At 36.4% G+C, this 21,144-nt stretch overlaps 1 protein-coding gene across 3 annotated transcripts in view; it reads right to left on the reverse strand.

The window, feature by feature from the left end:
• Positions 1-531: 531 nt before the first annotated feature.
• The window catches only part of HAPLN2 (hyaluronan and proteoglycan link protein 2), a 242,970-nt gene continuing 222,357 nt past the window's right edge, over positions 532-21,144 (reverse strand). For all 3 annotated transcript variants that reach the window (XM_044079782.1, XM_044079783.1, XM_044079781.1), the window contains exon 6: positions 532-1,093. In XM_044079782.1, the coding sequence (XP_043935717.1) occupies positions 810-1,093 (284 nt within the window). In that variant the 3' untranslated portion in view covers positions 532-809. The remainder of the gene's footprint in view (positions 1,094-21,144) is intronic.

Here is a 21,144-nt window from a genome sequence, read left to right on the forward strand (position 1 = left end):
TTAACAGCAATACTATGTAAAACTGAAAAAGAAGTGATTAGAATAAGCTCTATAAATCATACTAAAACTTTTAGTTGTAGGGATAACTTTGAAATGTTGCTATTGAAATACCAAGACTTAATGTGTTAATTGTATAGAATTACCCTGATGATTCAATGTACTCCTAACATTGTATAACAGTATGTGATATTGGGTTTCTTCATTTTTGTTAATATATTGTATGTGTGTTAAATCTATAGTTTTTTTTAATAATTATTTACAGTATGGAGACAAGTTAGCTATGTAGATCCTGCTGTTTCACAAATTATATAGTATAATGTCAAGTCGAGCCATGAATAACCCACTTTATTTGCTATATTTTATATAATAAGACATTTTCAATTACTCATACCAATTTTACTGCTCCTTTTCATTTTACAATATTAATTTGATTGCATTAAGTACTTCTGTTCATACAATAGTCTTCCAGCATCTGTTCTTTTACTTGCTGATTTGTAATCTATATGAAGCACGCATAAATATTCAAACAAGAAACATATACAACTTGCATTTATTGAGAAGTTTTTTTATGTAACAAATAACCTCATCTGTAAAGTTTGCTTTTACATTCTGTAAGGTATTATATGGCATGTATATACCTAATACACTGAACTCTGTGATTTATAAGCATTACATCAATATTTGCTTAGCATGTAAGGTTTTAATAGAAAGTCAAACAGTGCAATGGCCCACACTTGATTACATTATCTGATACAGTTTTTGGGGGCACAGTTCTTCTAGGCTGCAAAGGTTATATGCTTTGTGTTCATCTAGTTTTCCTTGTAGCAGTACACCCCAAAAGATTGCAATGCCTTATTTGGGAACCCAAAGCTACGTACTCCTGGATCAGGTATACCTCCACAACGTGGTCTAGGAGAAATAATGGGAAACCGTACACTTCCATCAGCCAGCCAGCCTCCATCACAGCTATCTAGTCTGGAAAACTTCCATGCAGCATAGAGTTGCCCAACTTTGGCAATTTGTGCTCCTTTCTTCTTACATGCTTGTAATCCACCTTTGAAGTCCATGTGTCCTCTGATATAGAAAACTTGACCTTAAAGAATCCAAGAGAACAAGAGGAAAGTTTTAAAGAACAAAAGTAAGGATATGTGCGCGCACACACACACACACACACACACACACACACACACACACACACACACACACACACACACACACACACACACACACACACACACACACACACACACATCAAAATAGTAGTAAATAGGAGCAAAGCAATACATTATTTTGTAGATCACTGCAAAATCGTCATAATAGTTGCATTTTACAGGTCTTGAACCATGTGATATGTGTCATATATTACACTTGAGAAATCCAGAATGTTAGAATTGTTTATTTTTTGAAGCGCTTCTGGCACTGCTTTGAGGCATTTTAATATACAACTGAAAACACAGACAAACACACACACAGGCACTCACAAAATGAAAGAGTTAAAACACCTAGCCTGTGACAAAGATACAGATTATTCAGCTAACTAAACATCCATGCTATTATATTGCTGTGCAGTCTGAAATAGAGATTTAAAATAATTTACCAGTCAAAAGGGAACTGTTCATTGACTTGTGGGAACAGAGATCAGTTTGCAGTTGTACTGTTTTAACAGTACTGACCTTATATTCTGAACAAGTATCAAAGTAAGTTCAAAGATAAGACATAATGAGAAGATCTTCAGGAATTTATAAGAATGTGAAAAAAATCACCTTCAGGGAAAAAAAAACAAGATGTATGTGTATGTTTACCCTAAAAAGTAATGTCCTAAATCTCAGAATTCATCAAAACATGGGCTAATCATTCTAGGCAAACAAAAGAGGTGAGCAAAGGAAATTCAATCTACTGCCTTGTATTGGTTCACAGATTCACATATGTATACTAGGTTAATGGCCATTGGGGTCTATGTAAGCCTAGCTAAGCATCTCAAATGTATCCTGCAAGTTAATGTATCTTAGATGTTATTTTAAGGGGTCTATGTATGATAGTGCAAGATCTACAGGCTTCCTCTGTCCATTGGAGGCATATGCACCAGACCCAGGGAGGACTTCCAATTTCCACTTTCCACTGGTCCAGGTTTCTCTTGAATAGGCTTAGAGAAGAGCTCTGCTTCACATTGATGGGAAGTTTGTTCCAGAGAAATGGAACTCTTTGATATACATACCAATTTTCTCCTGGTTAGAATTCTCTCCTTTTAACAGTCCTACTATGTACTCATTTTTGCACTTCCTGAGCTTTTAATATCTTCTCTCACTATTGGCATTAACATTCTTAAGTCTTTCTTGTAAGCTACTGTAGAATTTTATCACACATTTGAATGGTGTTTTCTTCCCAATTCTCTTTAACATTATTAGGTAGACAGGAATTCAAAATGTATAAACCCTGTTCATGTTTATGACACCTCTCTTATTGCAAACAGCAAGCAGGGTAGTAACTGATCTCAGTTATTAACATCTGATTCAGTTACTTTCATTAAAATTATTTTTAATACATCTTTAGTAATTTTTGTGAATAATGAATAACAGATTCGTAAACTATAAAACATCAAACTATATACAAAGTGTCCATATCTAAATTATTAACAATACTGAATCTCTCTACTAAACTGTCTGTGGATAGTAAACTGACATTTATAATGGTTTAACTACAAAAATTCATACAATTGCTGTACACCTGTTAACCTAAAAGGGGCACCTTTGCCAGGAAGGGTTTCTTTAAAAATAATGAGTCTAGAGAATAATACCAGCAGTTCTCTGGCATTAGGCTTGTCATTAGCCTTATATAATGGTACAGCTTCTGGAAAGCCTGTGGCATAATCTACTATGACCAAAATATATTGTTTCTGATTATTAGATCTTACCAATAGCCCAACAAAGTCTCTAGCAACATGTTCAAAGAACACATTTATGTTATGCTCTTGGTGGGAGGGTGGCCTAATGGTTAAGGTGTTTGTCTTATAAACACAACACAAGGGGCAGGGTTTTGTCACACAAGATAAATTGGCTAGGCTTAAAATGACTCATAAGGGCAGTCAGCTTTAGTACTAATCTATGTGGGAGGGTGCCTATGGGTTAAAAGGTGTGTCTTATAACAAGGTACAGCAAGGTAGTCTACAAGGGAGGATAATTGGCTTAGCTTTAAAATGACTCACAAGGGCAGTCAGCTTAGTACTAATCTATGAATAGGCACTGGAATCAAATTATTCATGTATCCATGTTTTGGTGGCTGTTTTCTGACATTCTAGATAGGATAAGCATTTTTTTTAATTCCCACACAAAGAAAATCTGGCTTTTACTCAAGCCTTAGGTTTATCCCTTCACAAGTGACCTAAAAGTACATGACTATGCACAAGTTTCACAATTAACTTATTATAAAGGTTTGGCTCTAGTAACTTGTATACATTTCTTCTTTAGTTCTTCTTTAGTTTTACTCACTGTATATGAGATTAAAAGATAAGAAAGAGGTTTGGCTTGTTTTATCATCTCCCAATGTTATTTGTATAGTCTCCCTTGGTCTCATAAGTATCATCTTCCCACTGAGTTTTTTTGAAGTTAATAAGGTTCACTTCCAGGACTGCAAAATTTGTATCTTTTGACTCGCGTGTTTCAAGGTCGACGTTTTGGCTTCTTCTCCCATATGAAACAGTTTAGGTTCTTTCATATATCCATCTTCTTCTACAAATCTTCCTCTACAAATGATAGAACTAATCAAAATTGTCTTCAGTTTTACTTTTTGACTTGCTCCCACATGTCTGTGAACTAAGAATCGTCCTTTACTTGAGTTTTCTGAATTAAATTTGCAAAAATTGATTTAGAACTCTGAGCAAAATACCATTTTTCCCTTTTACCACAGTAGTAAATTTGTTTACATTGGCTAAAGTCATTTCAATAAACATCCCAATCTTAGAATTTCCAAATTTGAGAGTTCTCTATTTCTTCTGATTATACCCCTTTAGAAAGATACTCCTTCTTTTAATTTCCTCTGGTTAGCTGTATTCATTGCTTTGTAACACTTTGAGACTGTGATGTTTTCCTAGGTACCTTCCTTCATTCTACAGGCCATGTTCCTGCAGCCTCTTGAGACTTACTTTGTTTGTTTGTCTTTTCGGCTTTTCCTTGTTAGTGGTCGCCACAGCAGAACTCCAGTCCGCTAATGATTGGCAGTAGATTTTTTTATGGTGCTGAGTTGCCAGCCCGATGCCCAACCTCCAGCAAAGGCACGCCCATTCATTAATGTCTTTCAGTGGCCACTCTACTGTGGGGAGGACATGCAGACTCCACACAGAAGGCACTCCAGCCATGAACTGAACAGGAGAACCTCTTGCTGTGAGGCAACAACGCTACCGCTGTACCACCATGGCTTATCCTCCTCATACTATATCAGAAATTTAGTCAAGCTAGCATCTTTCATTATTATTTTTATCTGAAGTGGGGGCTGTGCCTTCTTCCTCCTCCTAAAAAGTCCGGTATGGCATTTTCTAGTCATCTAATTCACCTCTTATAAAAGTGATAATAATCTTCTTTCAGCAGGTGCTGTCAATATGTCTTTCTCTCCTTCAGTATTTGTCTTATTTTCCTTACCGTTAGTATCCTCCTCCTGTTTCCAGTCGCTACATTAGTATCCTCCTTCTGTTTCTAGTCACTACATTAGTATCCTCCTTCTGTTTCCAGTCACTACATTAGTATCCTCCTTCTGTTTCTAGTCACTACATTAGTATCCTGCTTCTGTTTGTAATCACCCTCTGTTTTAAGAAGCTTATAACTCTGTTCTGATTTGCCTTTTTCTTTTTCTGCTATGATATTTAACTGGTCTTACTCAATTTCTGTACAAGCATCTCTTACTGTGTTTTAGCTCCACATCCTTTTCGTTATGTTTTTCTAGCAGTACATCTGGTTGTACTTTTTCCTAAATAACCTCCTTAGCTCTGTAATTTGGGGAAACTGTTTTACCAATTATCATATCATGTATTTACATAGACACTACAGCTACTGAGTGTAACACTTTACATATGAAAGTCAGTATTTCTACCTGTCTTATTGGGTAATTCTTCTTGCCTCAGTGAACACATAATTAAATTTTCCCCTTACACATTATTTAATGCCAGAATATTGTGCTTCAATTAGTGAAACTGTGCTCCCAGAATCCATCTGCCCCTGCAGTTCCTTTTCCTCAACTACAATATCACATTTGACAAGCTTAGTAATAGTGCAGCAAAAAAAGAAGTTATGTCTTACCATAACATTCCATCTGTGTTCTTGATCTTCATTCATTCATTACTGATGGGTTATCGGTTCCATCCTCGGACCCAAGCTGGCCTTATATCAAGCTTGCGTCAGCCAAACACTATCGAGCCAAGGTCCAACCCAGAATGCTCTGGTCCCTGTTACCTCAGATCAAGTTTGCAAGTTGATAGACAAAGTAAAGGTTACCTCTGGTCATAACAGACCTACAATAAAGGAGTACATGAGATCAACCAGGACCCTCCGGAGGGGGATGGAGGGTGGGAAGTAATGAATGAATGAAGATCAACAACACAGATGGAACATTATGGTAAGACATAACTTCTTTATCTGATGTTGTTAATCTTTGTTCATTCCTTACTGTAGCGACAGACTCCCCAGCTACCTGTATCCCTGGGTGGCCCTCATGGAAGGACATTCCTGAGCACCATGGAGCAAAAAGAAGCTCTACCTCTGGAGGCCAAATCCAATTTGTAATGAAGGATAAAGGTATGAGGTTTGGCCCAAGTTGCAGCTGACCAAATATCATTGAGGGAAGCCCTAGCATGGAAAGCTGCTGAAATTGCCATAGACCTTGTAGAATACACTTTCACTCTGTGAGGCAGGGTGATATTGTTCTTGTTGTAGATAAATGTAATGCAATTCCTCAACCATGATGCCAATGTAACTTTTGAGACAGGATGATCTAGTCTTGGTCCAGAAAAGGCCAGAAATAGTTGGTCTGATTTACGGGCAGATTTTGTTCTGTCCAGGTAGAATTGTATTTGCTTCTGAACATCCAGGGAGCACAGGCAATGCTCTCCTTTGTTAGAATGATTAGGAAAAAAATACTGGAAGGTCAATGGACTGGTTGATAGACTGCTCTGACACCACATTTGGTAAAAACTGTAGAAAATCCTGAAATGGCACCACAGCTACAATTATATGAAGAAACAAAGGCTTAAAGACAAACGTAGTTTAATTTTACACAAATAAAAAAAGGCCTAAGTACAAAGATGAGCACTTTTGGCGAGTCTTCACCTTCTTCAGATCGTATAGTATAAAGGTCCTTATTGGTTATAATAATAATAATTGACCAATCATATCTATTACAACTGACACATCTTCAAAAAACTAACAAATCAAAACTTCTGTCTTAAAACCAGGAAATAAGATGACAGAGAACATATCTGACAAATCCTAATCTTGGAAAAGTTCTAATAACTAATGAAAAAAAGTTCATTAAAACATACTGTGGATATACAAATCATGAAATGTTAGCTTCTACACATTTCAGGTTCAATACATGTATATGATATGTAGTTGGATACTTAATTCTATCTGTTTTCATGATTAAACATGATGGTTTACCTAAAGCTTTTGTGTTTGCTTGTGGAAAATGAGCTCATAGCCAATCAAAAATCAGTCAGCAGTGTGCTAAGGAGCTTAAACAAGGTTGGAATACTGTAGCAACAAGCATCCATAACGATGGCTACGGCCATAGCCATAATCAGCACTGAAAAACTGATCATAGTATTAAAATACTTCCCTAACCACTATTTATTGAAGAACAAGTCAGATAAGTAGTAGAACACACTGGTAGCATTAATATAGGAATGCTGATCTATCAGTATGCAAGCCTGGTCAGTTTGGTTAAAATACTAATCTTTCCCCTGGCATCATTAAAACCATTGAATTCTTATCCTATCTGTGTATAAGCCAGTTTGATTACTAATTCAGTTGAAACATTCATTTTTAGCATTTATTTGTATAGCTGAAACTGAAGTCATTCATTATACAGCTATGGTCCTTCTTTTTTTACAGTGTACTCTTGACATATAAATTAAACATTTTTGTGGAAATACAAAATAACATAGGAGAATAGGCCATTCATATTTGATTCCTTGGTCTTTTCCATGTCTACAATTGGATTTATACTATAGGTGCTTGCTGTCTGGCTAAAACCAATCATTGATTCACCTAAAAACTATACAAATCAAGAAGTTGAAGGCTTCCATGTTTGCAAATGTAGCCTATTTCATATTCACAATAGGAACCAATCAAATTTAGTAGACATAAATCTTGGCCAATCAATGAAGGGCCAATGAAACTCCAATAAGTCCGTAGCTCAACCAATCAAACATGAGCAACTAAAACAACAGCCGAAGACAGAGACCTTCAATTCTCACGGTTATGGCTACATTCAAAAAAGGGATCAGTTCTAAAGATTAAATCAACATCCATCCCAAGGCATTAATGTTTTAAAAAACAAGAATAAAATCTAAACTTTTCCAAATCTACATAGGTTTTATATTATAGGCCCTTGCTGTCTGGCAATAGCCAATCAATGATTCACCCAAAGACTAATCAAATCAGAATGTTAAAGCCATCCGCATTTGGCAGATGCAACCTATTACATTAACACAATAGGAACCAATCCATTTTTTACAGAAGTATATAATGGCCAATCCATGAACGGCCAGTGAAATCACAAACATTCCGTAGTTCTACCAATCAAACTCATACAACTAAACCCTACTCAAAATCAACAATTAAAGACAGAGACCATCTGTTCCCACGGTTACAGCTTCACTCTCAATGAGATCAACTCAAGAGATTCAATATACATTTATCCCTATATATCAATGTCTAAGCAAAATATAAAAATAATAAAAAATAATGATAAAACAAAAGCAAAATCCATTCATGTACATTTTGGCAATCACTTCCATTTTGGTAGCTACCATCAAATAATTGGTGCTGGCTGAATATCTGTCAGTCAATCTTGATAGCAGACAAGGGCTGAACAGGATATCAGACTAAGACTGTTTCCTTTTGTGGTAAAGGTCTCGTCCGCATTCGTGGTAAAGGCCAATCTAATTACACAATCAAAAAGGATGTCCAATCGACAAAAGGCTTAGCAGCTCATGTTGAATAAGAAGCAGTCACTTCCATATTAGTGCCTGCAGTCAGATAATTCGTCCTGGCTGAATGGCAGTCAGCCAGTCATAGAAACAGACAGAAGCTATGCAAAATAACAAGTTTTGATCGTCTGTATTTGCGATTATAGTCTCTTCCGCATTCACGGAAAGGGCCAATCAGATTAGACAAACAAGAGAAATGGCCAATCAATAAAAAGATTGTCAGCTCTGCTTAAAATTCCATTCAAAACCTCTATGCCTCTATCCATTGTTACTGTCACTTCCATAAGCTTGCCTTAACTACAATGATTAGTACTGGCTGGATTACAGTTAGCCAAAAATCAATTCAGACAGGCACTGTATTAAATAAAGGGCAAAGGCCGTCCACATTTGTAGCTACTGTCTTTCCGCATTCGTGGTGATACCAATCAAAATAAACATGAAAGGGGAATGGCCAACTAACAAAAAACATGTTAACTCTACCTAAGTCAATCAATGAGTAACCAATCGACAAAAAACTATTTGGGATTTGATCATAAATGTCCATAACTCAAACCATAGTGAAAAACACATAAAAGGTCTACTAAAATAATTATAATAGTAATGCTGAAGGTCAAACATGCTAATGTAAAATACATCATAAATTCTGTCATTATATAAGCATGAAAATATACTCAGTAATAACGTTTACAAACTGTCAAAATCTACTCAGTCATAGAATATACAAAATGTGTGTAACTAGAAAAACACAGATAGAATAAGTGTAACTGACCCAATATTATACGCTCGTAAATATTTTTATCCAATAATTAAATGTTTTTGTGTTTGGGTGACCACAACCCCCCCCCCCCCCACAAAAAAACAATGCTTTTACCTCATATTACTAAAAGTTATGTCAATTAATTAAATCCAATAACGGACTCAAAGCCAACTACTTATAAACTAATGTCTATAAGGCATGGGGTTTAAAGTACAATAACTATGTTTAACTAGCATTACATAAAAGAACTACCATAAATAACTGTTGCATGAAAAGTAGGGATTGGGAGTGGGCAGAGTCAATCTATTCCACTTTAAAAGTATATAAAGAGCCTCTTTTATGGCACAAGTGTTTCCTATATGAACTAACATACAAAAAGAATATCATACAAAAGATGATGGACATTGACGAGACAGAGTCATTCTAACCTACTTAGAGCAGTATGGGAGTCCTTATTCACAAGTCATATAAAAGGGGAGAAAACATCCCTTTACATGTAAATATAGAACAAAGATGATGCACTTAATAATCAACAAGAAATAATTTTAATTATATCTAAAGACAACTTCTAGATTATGAATGCATAAAATAGCAATTTAGAGTAATTTCTTTGATGTTAGATGCCTATTTCTAAGAGCAGGTTTAAGAGGTATCAAACTATTAAGGCCTGGAGATTAGGTACTTCTTAAATTGGTAATCCATTTCATTTTACAAAGTTCAGTACGATGAGAATAATCCCCTCCTCTGGTAGTTGGTTGAATAACCTCAACTAAACAGAAATCTGTGTGTTGGATAGAGTGTGGTGTGACCAGCGAGACTGTTGTGTGGATCTCCTTTAGATATGTCTCTGATATGTCACAAAATTATATTCTTAAATCATTGGCCAGTCTTTTCAATATAAAAGGATGAGCATTCACAACATGTTGCTAAGTAAACTAGATGCTGTATATTACAAGTAGCTTTTGCTTTGAAGCAATATGTCCTTTTAGCAATTGGATGCAGAAAGGTATTGTTTTGGTCAATATACTAGAAGGCTTTGCATCAACGAAGGCAGCATCATAGAAGTCAAAGGTGTCTGCACCATAAAGGTAAGTGTCTGCACTAATGGGTACAGTGCCATCGAGGAAGGTGTCTGCATCGGTAACAATGACAGTGCAGAAAAGGACTGCACCGAAGAGCATGTCAGTGCCAAAAGTGTCTGCACCATGGAGGACAGTATCGTCAGACTTGGTGTCGAACAGGATTGCACCAACAGTGTCGAACGAGACTGTATCTGCAGGGATGGTGCAGGTAAGGGCTGCGACAAAACAGTCAGAGCAGTAAGTGTCTGCACCGGGAATTCCGGTGCCGGTGGCGATAAGGAACACATGGCTAGAGCAAGAATCAACTGGGGTGGTGCCGAGCCTCGAGTTGAAAGAGTCACATGTGGCAGCACAGGACTAGCAATTTTCACTTTCTTATGAGTCGACTGCCTGCGATTTCCAGAGGGAGATGAAGTGAGCGACCTCGATGAGGAAGAGGAAGAACGCCTCTTACAGAGTTTAGTAGGAGGGGGGGTGAGCCCTCCAACCCAGACATAGCCTCATAGAAAGGAGATCTGAGGGGATCTTTCAAGATTAACTTGTTCTTTCTTTCATTAATAGTCCTGGTCAAAAAATTTCTACAAATTCCACATGGGGGATCCACAGTAAATTGGGAGACATTCAAGCAATAGACACATAAGTCACTGCCATCGGAAAGCGGTAACTTATGGCCACAATCCTTACACTGTTTGAAACCAACACTACTTTTCTTGTCCGACATAATGATGTAGAGAAGAACGACAGTACCAAGAGTAAAGAAAGGCTACCCAGAAAGGTAAGAAGAGAAAAAGACGGAAAGATTACCAACGATGGTAATGAAGAATTACCTCAAAGGTAAGAAAAAGGGGAATAAAGGGAAAGAAACTAAAGGGAGAGAGTCTTAAAGATATGATGGGGTAGGAGAATAATAAAAGTAACTGACTGAAAAAACGTTTAAAGTACTAACAATATACAAACTTTCAAAAAAGTATTCACTTAGCTGAGAGAGAGTGGCTTGACATGGCTGTACAGCAACGTGGCAAATGAGATCTGAGGTAACAGGGAGCAGAGCATTCTGGGTAGGACCTTGTCTCAAGAGTTTTTGGCTGATGCCAGCTTGATATAAGGCTGGCTCGGTTCTGAGGATGGAACTGATAACCCGTTAGTAAGGAATGAATGAATATTAACATCATCAGCTTAAATCTTACTTTACACTTCTAGAACATAAAAGTGCAACATTACTACATTCCATATGTTCACATTTCATAAGCATGTTTTTTGGCAAGATTTTTAGTGAGCATTAGAAGTCTTTATAGCCATAGTTTATTGTTACTACAATATTTATCTATATGCCCTGTTCCAGAACATTTAAAACTAAGGTGCATAGTATTTTCACTAACTCTGCAGTACTTGGTTACATACCTTTTTCTAGAACATTTAAAAGAAATTAGTTCAGATGATGACAGTTTTTTTAGGCAAAGCAGCATACTTCGGCGAGGGCTTGTTGTTAGCTCCTGGGATATGCAAATCTAATTTAGGGTTTCCAATTTCAGTTCATGATAAACATTCCACAAATTAATAGTTCATAAGTCTTATGGCCACTGCAGAACACTTGATATCTTAAATCACTAAGTTGCACTTGTAAAATTTTCTGCTACTAATATTTGTAAAATTTTATTTGCATTGTTCACATAGGGTTCTAGCTACAACTGTGGCTCTGGTGAAGTTCCAGTCCTTGCCAATATTTCTGTCTTCAGTTTTTAGTAGTCCTGAATATCTGAATCATCTGAGTCCATGTATACCTTCAGAAAGCCCTAGTCAAATGGAAGGATCAAATGTCTGTTCACTAGGTTTGGAGTCATTGTTCCAGAGCTGCATGCCTCTACATCATCTTTTTGGCTCAGCTTCATTTGAGGGTCACCAGGTTATGGGACTCATAGTAATGGCATTCGCCAGTTCACAATTATAGCAATTGCTATGAGAAAAGATCAGCTGTTTTGCATTACATTTCCCATCTTGCACTGACTCATTAGTTACAGTTGCCAACAACAGCAATAGTCACATTTCATTTAGGTAACCCTTTAAACTGCCACACTGTTATTTTTGGAACAAATCCCATATATGCACAGGGTATCCACAATTCACATTAATCCTTTTCCTGCTATGAGGTGTAAACCCCCATATATACACAATGTTTAATAGTTCCTTAGGTACAAATGCATCTAAGTCAATATAACACCATTTGTTTTTGAGACACCCTCTCCTTTTGAGTAGGGGAAAGAAAAACTTAAGCGGGGCACTTTGTAAGTAGTTGTACACACAGACACTAGTCTTCCAATCATGAGAAATAAGCTCTGGTAGATCTGCTGCAAGTTAACTAAAGGAAATGACAGTTTGAAAAAAAAGTTCTTCTGCCCACATTCCTTCTATGTAGCATCTTCTTCTAAGTCTAACCACAGAAAATATTATCTGGACATCGTAAAATTAATTTACAAGGAACAAAGAAAAATTCTGAACACTTACAAAAAAGGGGTAAATAAAACACAGCTCACTATCCAACAAATGCTCTTATTCAAACCTTACTTTGCAGACAGCTTTCAAATATTGAGATATCTTTCAACAGTACTTACAAGATGGATTTTCTTGCATTCTAAACAGCTACTTTGCTTTGTCATTGTCAGAGTTTGCGAATTATGTAATGGCTGAAGTTCATTATATTGATCTTTACATAATTTGGGGGGTTGTCCTTTTTTGAGATTGTGCAACCCTGGAGTTAATATATTTAATTTCTGGGGGTGTGGAACTGGAGCCCCCATGTTGTTTTTGTTTTGCTTTTCATAATCGCAAATGTAACCTATTGGTTTACATTTGTGATTACTTATTTGCAATGAATTTAGTGGTGAACAATGGTAATTGCTGGTGAGTTTGTTCAATGTTTTGTGTTTTGATCAAACTCACTGATGATTATTCATTATAAACTCATATACAGTTGGATAGAGAGATTGACAGATGGATATAGACATGTGTGTGTGTGTGCGTGTGTGTGTGTGTGTGTGTGTGTGTGTGTGTGTGTGTGTGTGTGTGTGTGTGTGTGTGTGTGTGTGTGTGTGTGTGTGTAGACAGAGATAAAATAATTTTCCCCTGAAGCAAAGCTTTGACAAGTGGAGTCATGCTATCACTAAAGGAGAAAGCAGTGTTCAGACTAATAAAATCTAGCGCATACATTTCTGTAATACATTTGTTTTCAACTTACAATATTTCCTTCAGTTTGTTGCACTGTCTTGATCATTGACTTTGAATAATTACTGATGTCTTCATGATACACAGACTCATAAATCAGCTACAAACTTAAATAATATTACTTTTTAATGCAAAATAGTAACACAGTTAATTTTCAAATTTTCTTCTAATGCAAAACATATTGCAAATGATAGTAGGTATGTAATAAATGTATGTGTATTTTTCTGACAGTATTAGACCTCAAGCACAGTTCTTTTATAATATGGGCAAAGATAAGGAAGAGTTGTGCATTCATTTTTCTCAGTCCTGGCAGCATGCAGGAGGTCCTAGAATAGCATGTTATGTACTTACCAGAATGTCAGATTTATTTGGTTTCTGTCAAGCACTGAAAACCACTGCAATGGATACCTTGACACCAATTTACCCAGCAACAAAACCCATCTGCCCTGAAAAGCTGTCTCTGGACTAAGTAAAGGAGTAACTAGCCACTTCACACATTATAAGAAGAGAAAAAAATGACACAGCATCTTAGGACCCTTCAGGAAGAAAAAAAAAACTGAATACAGCTTTCCTTTAGGTCCCTTAGAACATGAACATTTGGAAGGGGAATAGTGGGTAGGTGATTCCAATGTCCAGACAGAGACCATATAAATCTAATGTTCTGGTACATAACTTATCTATTTATTTGGTTCTGTCTGGACACCTGAACAACTAGACAGAATCCCCAGCTGATCTTTGGTAGCCCAAGCCAGCAATCTGAGTGAAGCCCAAGTTCTACAAAGGGTACGCAAACTATAATGTTTGGCAAATATAATAAAGGATTATCATGTAGCAGCCACTGTGATGTCTTCCAAGAGTAGATTACATGATGGGGCATTACATGTGGCCTAAGCTCTAGCAGAGTGACCCTTCTGTCTTATTGCCAAGGGTTTTTCAATGGAAGAGTAACAGTGGCCTATGGGATTAGATAATCCCTTGGCAAGAGTAATCCTGGATAGTTTTTGAGGCTTCTTGGCTGGTAAAAGGGATACAAGAAGATGCTCCTCCTTCCTGAAATATTTTGTGCAGTGAAGATAAACGTGATGCTGTCTATGAATATTTGGAAAAGTAAGATGATATTCTTCATTTCTGGAATAATGGGGGAAGAAGACTGGTAAATTAACAGACTGGTTGAGACTGCATTTTGTAGCCACGTTTGGCATAAAGAAAGGTTTAGCCCTAAGTGTAACTCTGTCTGGGTGGATAAAAATATAGGGATGTTTTGAATATAAAGCATGACGTTTAGAAATTCTTCTGGAAGAAATGATACCAGAACAGTAGCTTTCCAGGTGAAGAATTTGATAGGTATGGAATTTACTGGCTCAAAGGATGGTTTGATTAATCATTCCAACACAAAATTCATTTCCCAAGCAGAAGCAGGCCAAGCTAGGGGTGAGCTGGAATGAAAAGAACTCTTTCAAAAAGCTTTACATGCCTTACAAGATGCAATGAGGATGAAGTAAAACCTGCATGAAAAGATGAAATGATTGTCAAGCATACCTTAACTTTGGAGTAACTGGGAACCTTCTAAAAATGTCTACTAGAAAAGTGAGAACACAGTATATTTTTTCCATTTTTATAAACTCTCCTTGTTAAAGGTGTTTGAGATGCAGTAATCAGAGTTTTTTTGTATAAACGTATACCTTGTTGTTCTTGTGTCTGGATATTACCAGAGAAATCACAAATTGAAAGGATTGCAATACTCATGTACTTCTTTTTCTGTCCTACTAGTACACTAATATTTGACTGGTTTGTTTTCCAAATTATTTCGTAATTAAAAAAAGACAATGTACTATATGCAAAATTACATTCTTTCTACTATCATTATTAATCAAATTATGCAAAACACCAGGATGTTTTTCATAGTTTAAGATCACTTTACTGCAACAGGTTTGGATTTTAAAAGTGAAAATGGAAGAAATGCAAACAAGAACTACAACATTTGTTGCACACTCTTATCTGGGAAGTACCTAGTGCCTTCTACAAAGACCCTGTATAATAACCTCATTTAACTAAAAAATAGATCAGGTTACTGTTCAATTATTCACCCCAAAGATAAACCTATTTCTCTTTTACAAGAGTGTTTTGTCTAAACCAGCAAAGGCTATGAAAAAGCAGGCAATGTGAAGTCTAGAAGGTTAAGAAATGTATGCACATCTCTATGGTAACCTGAATGATTTTAGCAGCTCTGTCCTAACAATTTTAAAGTATAATGAGAGACAATGGAGGAACTCTGAAGGCGCTTTTAACACAACTCAGACTTACATCTCTGAAACATTTTGCTTTCACCACACAGCTTTCTGCCACATAGTTATTGAACTGGGTAATCAGCACAATGTAGATATTTAAAATATTATTAATAATTTCAAAAATACAAAGTAGTCTGCAAAATATGACTGCGAAAGGTTGACTAATGAATGAGTACATTTGGTAATATTAACATGGTCAAGGGACCTTCACAATGCAACTTGTCTGGTGTACTGATTCCTCTGAAGTTGGTACAGGTGGCAATCAGGTTATCCCACTTTTCCAAACTATTAACAATAAATCTCAGAAGCCAGCTTATAGTCAACAGCTTCTTCTCCTATCTGCAGTATTTAGAGCTCAAACCTATTCTTGTCAAGAAAGAGACGGAAAACTGAAGAATCTGAGTATGACAGCATTCCCGTACTCTATAATAAATATTAATGCACAGATAATATAATAATGAATAAATTTATCCCATCACACAAAGGTGAATAAACCTCTTTTAGATGGAAGTCTTACTCATAGGTTCATATAGGTAGTATATGATGTATTAGGCAAGCTGCCCTTGTGGGTAATTTGAAGCCTAGCCAATTTCCCTTCCAAAAGTTTAAACCAAACCCATAGCCTGGTGTCTGAGAAGCAAACACCTTAACCATTGCAGCAACCACCTACCTTACCTGTCATGGAGGCTGAGTTAGGAGAATAAAATACAGATGTGAGTTGATAAACACTGAATGTCTTGCTTCTCTGTTAGAATACAACCATGGTATCTATTCACATTTTGGATAATTTAATCTCAGGTATTTAGCATCAAATTTATGTAACTCAATAGCAATTTTACCTGTATGCAACACGACCTGCTTTGACAAGTCTTGTTTAAGTGCATAAACACTGAATGATATTGCAACACACTTCAATACAATATTCAATGAAGAATTTGATAGGTATGGAATTTACTGGCTCAAAGGATGGTTTGATTAATCATTCCAACACAAAATTCATTTCCCAAGCAGAAGCAGGCCAAGCTAGGGGTGAGCTGGAATGAAAAGAACTCTTTCAAAAAGCTTTACATGCCTTACAAGATGCAATGAGGATGAAGTAAAACCTGCATGAAAAGATGAAATGATTGTCAAGCATACCTTAACTTTGGAGTAACTGGGAACCTTCTAAAAATGTCTACTAGAAAAGTGAGAACACAGTATATTTTTTCCATTTTTATAAACTCTCCTTGTTAAAGGTGTTTGAGATGCAGTAATCAGAGTTTTTTTGTATAAACGTATACCTTGTTGTTCTTGTGTCTGGATATTACCAGAGAAATCACAAATTGAAAGGATTGCAATACTCATGTACTTCTTTTTCTGTCCTACTAGTACACTAATATTTGACTGGTTTGTTTTCCAAATTATTTCGTAATTAAAAAAAGACAATGTACTATATGCAAAATTACATTCTTTCTACTATCATTATTAATCAAATTATGCAAAACACCAGGATGTTTTTCATAGTTTAAGATCACTTTACTGCAGCAGGTTTGGATTTTAAAAGTGAAAATGGAAGAAATGCAAACAAGAACTACAACATTTGTTGCACACTCTTATCTGGGAAGTACCTAGTGCCTTCTACGAAGACCCTGTATAATAACCTCATTTAACTAAAAAATAGATCTGGTTACTGTTCAAGTATTCAGCCCAAAGATAAACCTATTTCTCTTTTACAAGAGTGTTTTGTCTAAACCAGCAAAGGCTATGAAAAAGCAGGCAATGCGAAGTCTAGAAGGTAAAGAAATGTAGCATATCTCTATGGTAACCTGAATGATTTTAGCAGCTCTGTCCTAACAATTTTAAAGTATAATGAGAGACAATGGAGGAACTCTGAAGTCGCTTTTAACACAACTCAGACTTACATCTCTGAAACATTTTGCTTTCACCACACAGCTTCTGCCACATAGTTATTGAACTGGGTAACCAGCACAATGTAGATATTTAAAATATTATTAATAATTTCAAAAATACAAAGTAGTCTGCAAAACGTGACTGTGAAAGGTTGACTAATGAATGAGTACATTTGGTAATATTAACATGGTCAAGGGACCTTCACAATGCAACTTGTCTGGTGTACTGATTCCTCTGAAGTTGGTACAGGTGGCAATCAGGTTATCCCACTTTTCCAAACTATTAACAATAAATCTCAGAAGCCAGCTTATAGTCAACAGCTTCTTCTCCTATCTGCAGTATTTAGAGCTCAAACCTATTCTTGTCAAGAAAGAGACGGAAAACTGAAGAATCTGAGTATGACAGCATTCCCGTACTCTGTAATAAATATTAATGCACAGATAATATAATAATGAATACATTTATCCCATCACACAAAGGTGAATAAACCTCTTTTAGATGGAAGTCTTACTCATAGGTTCATATAGGTAGTATATGATGTATTAGGCAAGCTGCCCTTGTGGGTAATTTGAAGCCTAGCCAATTTCCCTTCCAAAAGTTTAAACCAAACCCATAGCCTGGTGTCTGAGAAGCAAACACCTTAACCATTGCAGCAACCACCTACCTTACCTGTCATGGAGGCTGAGTTAGGAGAATAAAATACAGATGTGAGTTGATAAACACTGAATGTCTTGCTTCTCTGTTAGAATACAACCATGGTATCTATTCACATTTTGGATAATTTAATCTCAGGTATTTAGCATCAAATTTATGTAACTCAATAGCAATTTTACCTGTATGCAACACGACCTGCTTTGACAAGTCTTGTTTAAGTGCATAAACACTGAATGATATTGCAACACACTTCAATACAGAAAGAAATATTGTTTTCAGTACATTTTTGTTATTAACCTTAAAAGGATTTAAAAAATGTTTTGAGTTCCAAGCTGGGGTCATTGAATAGCAATGTGACATGCATTCATCACTACTGATAGTAAAAAAGATCCAAATTCTGTATGATGTTGCAATGCCACTTTAGTTAAGAAAGAACTGTTTATTGGTTTATTTATTTACATTTAAGTCTGCTAGGCATGGTCAATTTTCTGTGGAGATCTGAGATGATATTCATACTAACTAGGGGTTATTTGCCCAGGAACATATTGTACAGAAGTTACAGTACAAGGAGAATGTATGCAAAGAAAGAAAGAAATTATACAAGGGTATAGTAGGAAGGTTTTTATAGTAAAACAGATGGTTAGGATTAGACTGAGAATTCAGGTTAACAATTGCATAATTGCAGAAAGAAAAACAAGTTTAATACTCTCTGTTTGTTTTTTTTTAGTGCATTAGCAGGTACCCTTTTAGAGCACATGACATGTAAAGCTTTTAAATATTGTTTATATGACTATGTTAAATGATGGGAGGTAGAAGAAACATTACAGTTTGTGTTCCTTTATTGTAAATATCTTAAAACAATGGCTTGTTTAACAAAAATTGAAAATAAAAGGGCTAACAGATATAAATGAAAGTGTTTAATCTATGGATATTATAAGTGTTTAGCTTTGTTAAATCAGGATTTGAAGAAGCAATAATATGCAATACATGGAAATACAGGTTTTAAAGTTAGCTGGAATTTAACAGAAATTGTTAATGATCTGAAGGAACACAGTACAGTGGCACAACAGTTAGGTTTGCTTGGATCTTTAGCACAATTCTGTGTGGAGTCTTCACGTCCTCCCTGCATTTGTGTGGGTTTTCTGTAGGTGCTCTGGTTTCTTCTTGCATTCCAAAGATACGTTAAAGGTTAATTGCCATTCCTCCAAATAGCACTAAGTGCATGTGCCATATTTGCATGGGTGTGTGCATGTGTGCATCCACTTGTGTGTGTGTGTGTTTGAGAGACAGATGCCTTTCTTTTCTTTGGACATGAATGATCCTGTATGCCTTTCCACCCTTTCCACTAATATCCAGGGTACTTCTGAAGATTCAGAAGGAATCCACAAAGAACATTGTGGTGACTCCCTTCTGGTCCAGATAACCATGGTTTCCCCTTCTTTTGGTAATGGCTGAGAGAAATTACCACAAGCTTCCACACAGAATGGATCTATTCACACCAGAACAAGAGTGTTTGATACACCCCGATATATATCATCTTCAACTGACTGCCTGGATGATGGGGTCTTAATTACTTTTAGGTACCTGTTTACTGAGGATGTACAGCAGGTACTAATGGAGGCAAGAAAGCCTGCTACTATAACATCATATTAGCAAACAAAAAAGGTTTTCTAGTTGGTGCGAACAACATAATCAGCATCCATTCAGGCTTAGTTGTTCTCTGGTTTTATAATATTTGTGTGAGTTACTATCCTATGACCTTTCTTATTCCTCTATCAGTGTTCATTTATCATCCATTTCACCATGTCTGTCCACGAATCCTCTTCTTTCAAGGCAGTTGCATGTCAAAATGTCCTTGAAAGGGGTTTTGCATAAGAGGCCTTTAAGTAAACTGCTGGACCCTCCTTGGGAGCTTAAATTTTTGTTAGAGAAACTAACACTTACTCCATTTGAACCAACTAATCTAGTTGAATTGTGGTTCTTAACACGGAAAATAGTTTTACTGATTACTCTGACCTCTGCAAGTAGGGTATCTGAGTTGCAAGCTCTTACGGTAAGTCAACCCTACCTCATTTTCCAAAATGACAGTTTTTTTTTAGGACTAATCCTTCTTTTGTGCCTAAAGCGGTACCTGAGTTTAATTTAAGCCAAACTATCCATCTCCCCTTTTTCCTTCCTGAACTTAAAAAAGGAGGGAGAATGGATATTCCATACCTTGGATGTCCACAGACAACTCAGATACTATTTTAAGAGAACTAAACCTTTTAGATCTTTGAATCAATTGTTCATTTCATAGGTTCATATGTATATACTAGGTTAATGACCACAAGGGCCTTTTTAAGCCTAACCATGCATCCCTAATCTCTGACAAGTTCTGATACCCTTGATAAGTGTAAGCATGGGCTTGGGAGATGAACCATTTATAGGTTACCTGTTTGCATCAGAAACATTGGTGCTAAACCAGGGATGAATTTCTGGTTTTCCATCCAATTGCCCATGTTGCACTTGAATTGGATTAGGGAGGAACTCTGCTTCATCTGGATGGGGAGCCTGTTCCATAGATAGGATAATCTATGGGATACATACCTATCTCTCCAGCAGGTCCTATTTATATCACAGACAAGGTTTAAGTCTTTAGAATGGGTAATTCTGGTGCTATTTGTTTTGTGGATATGCAGGAGGTCCATCAGAGTGGGGTCTGACAATGGCCTCTATGCCAGGCATAGATTTCTTATGAAAGTAAGAAGAAGGGATAGCCTGTGTCAAAACCAACTATTTCCAAATGGTTGTCTATGGCTATTACCTATTGTCATACTCACCATAACAAATCTAGTGCAGGCAGGGTTAAGGGCCACTCTACCAGGGCCTTGGCTTCTTCTATGTTTTTTGGGAAAGGGTTGGATTCTAGACATATTCTAGAAGCTGCTACTTGCTTCTCTGTACATACTTTTACAAAGCACTATAAGCTTGATTCCTTCTCTAGGTCTAGATCATGGCTTCTTAGGACCATTCCACAGGGGTTCCTGAACACTTTTCCTTCCACCTCCCAAATATAGATAG

This window comes from Protopterus annectens, chromosome 8.part0, assembly GCF_019279795.1.
Source record: "Protopterus annectens isolate FY-2018-M chromosome 8.part0, PAN1.0, whole genome shotgun sequence".
In the NCBI taxonomy this organism is placed as follows: Eukaryota; Metazoa; Chordata; order Ceratodontiformes; family Protopteridae; genus Protopterus; species Protopterus annectens.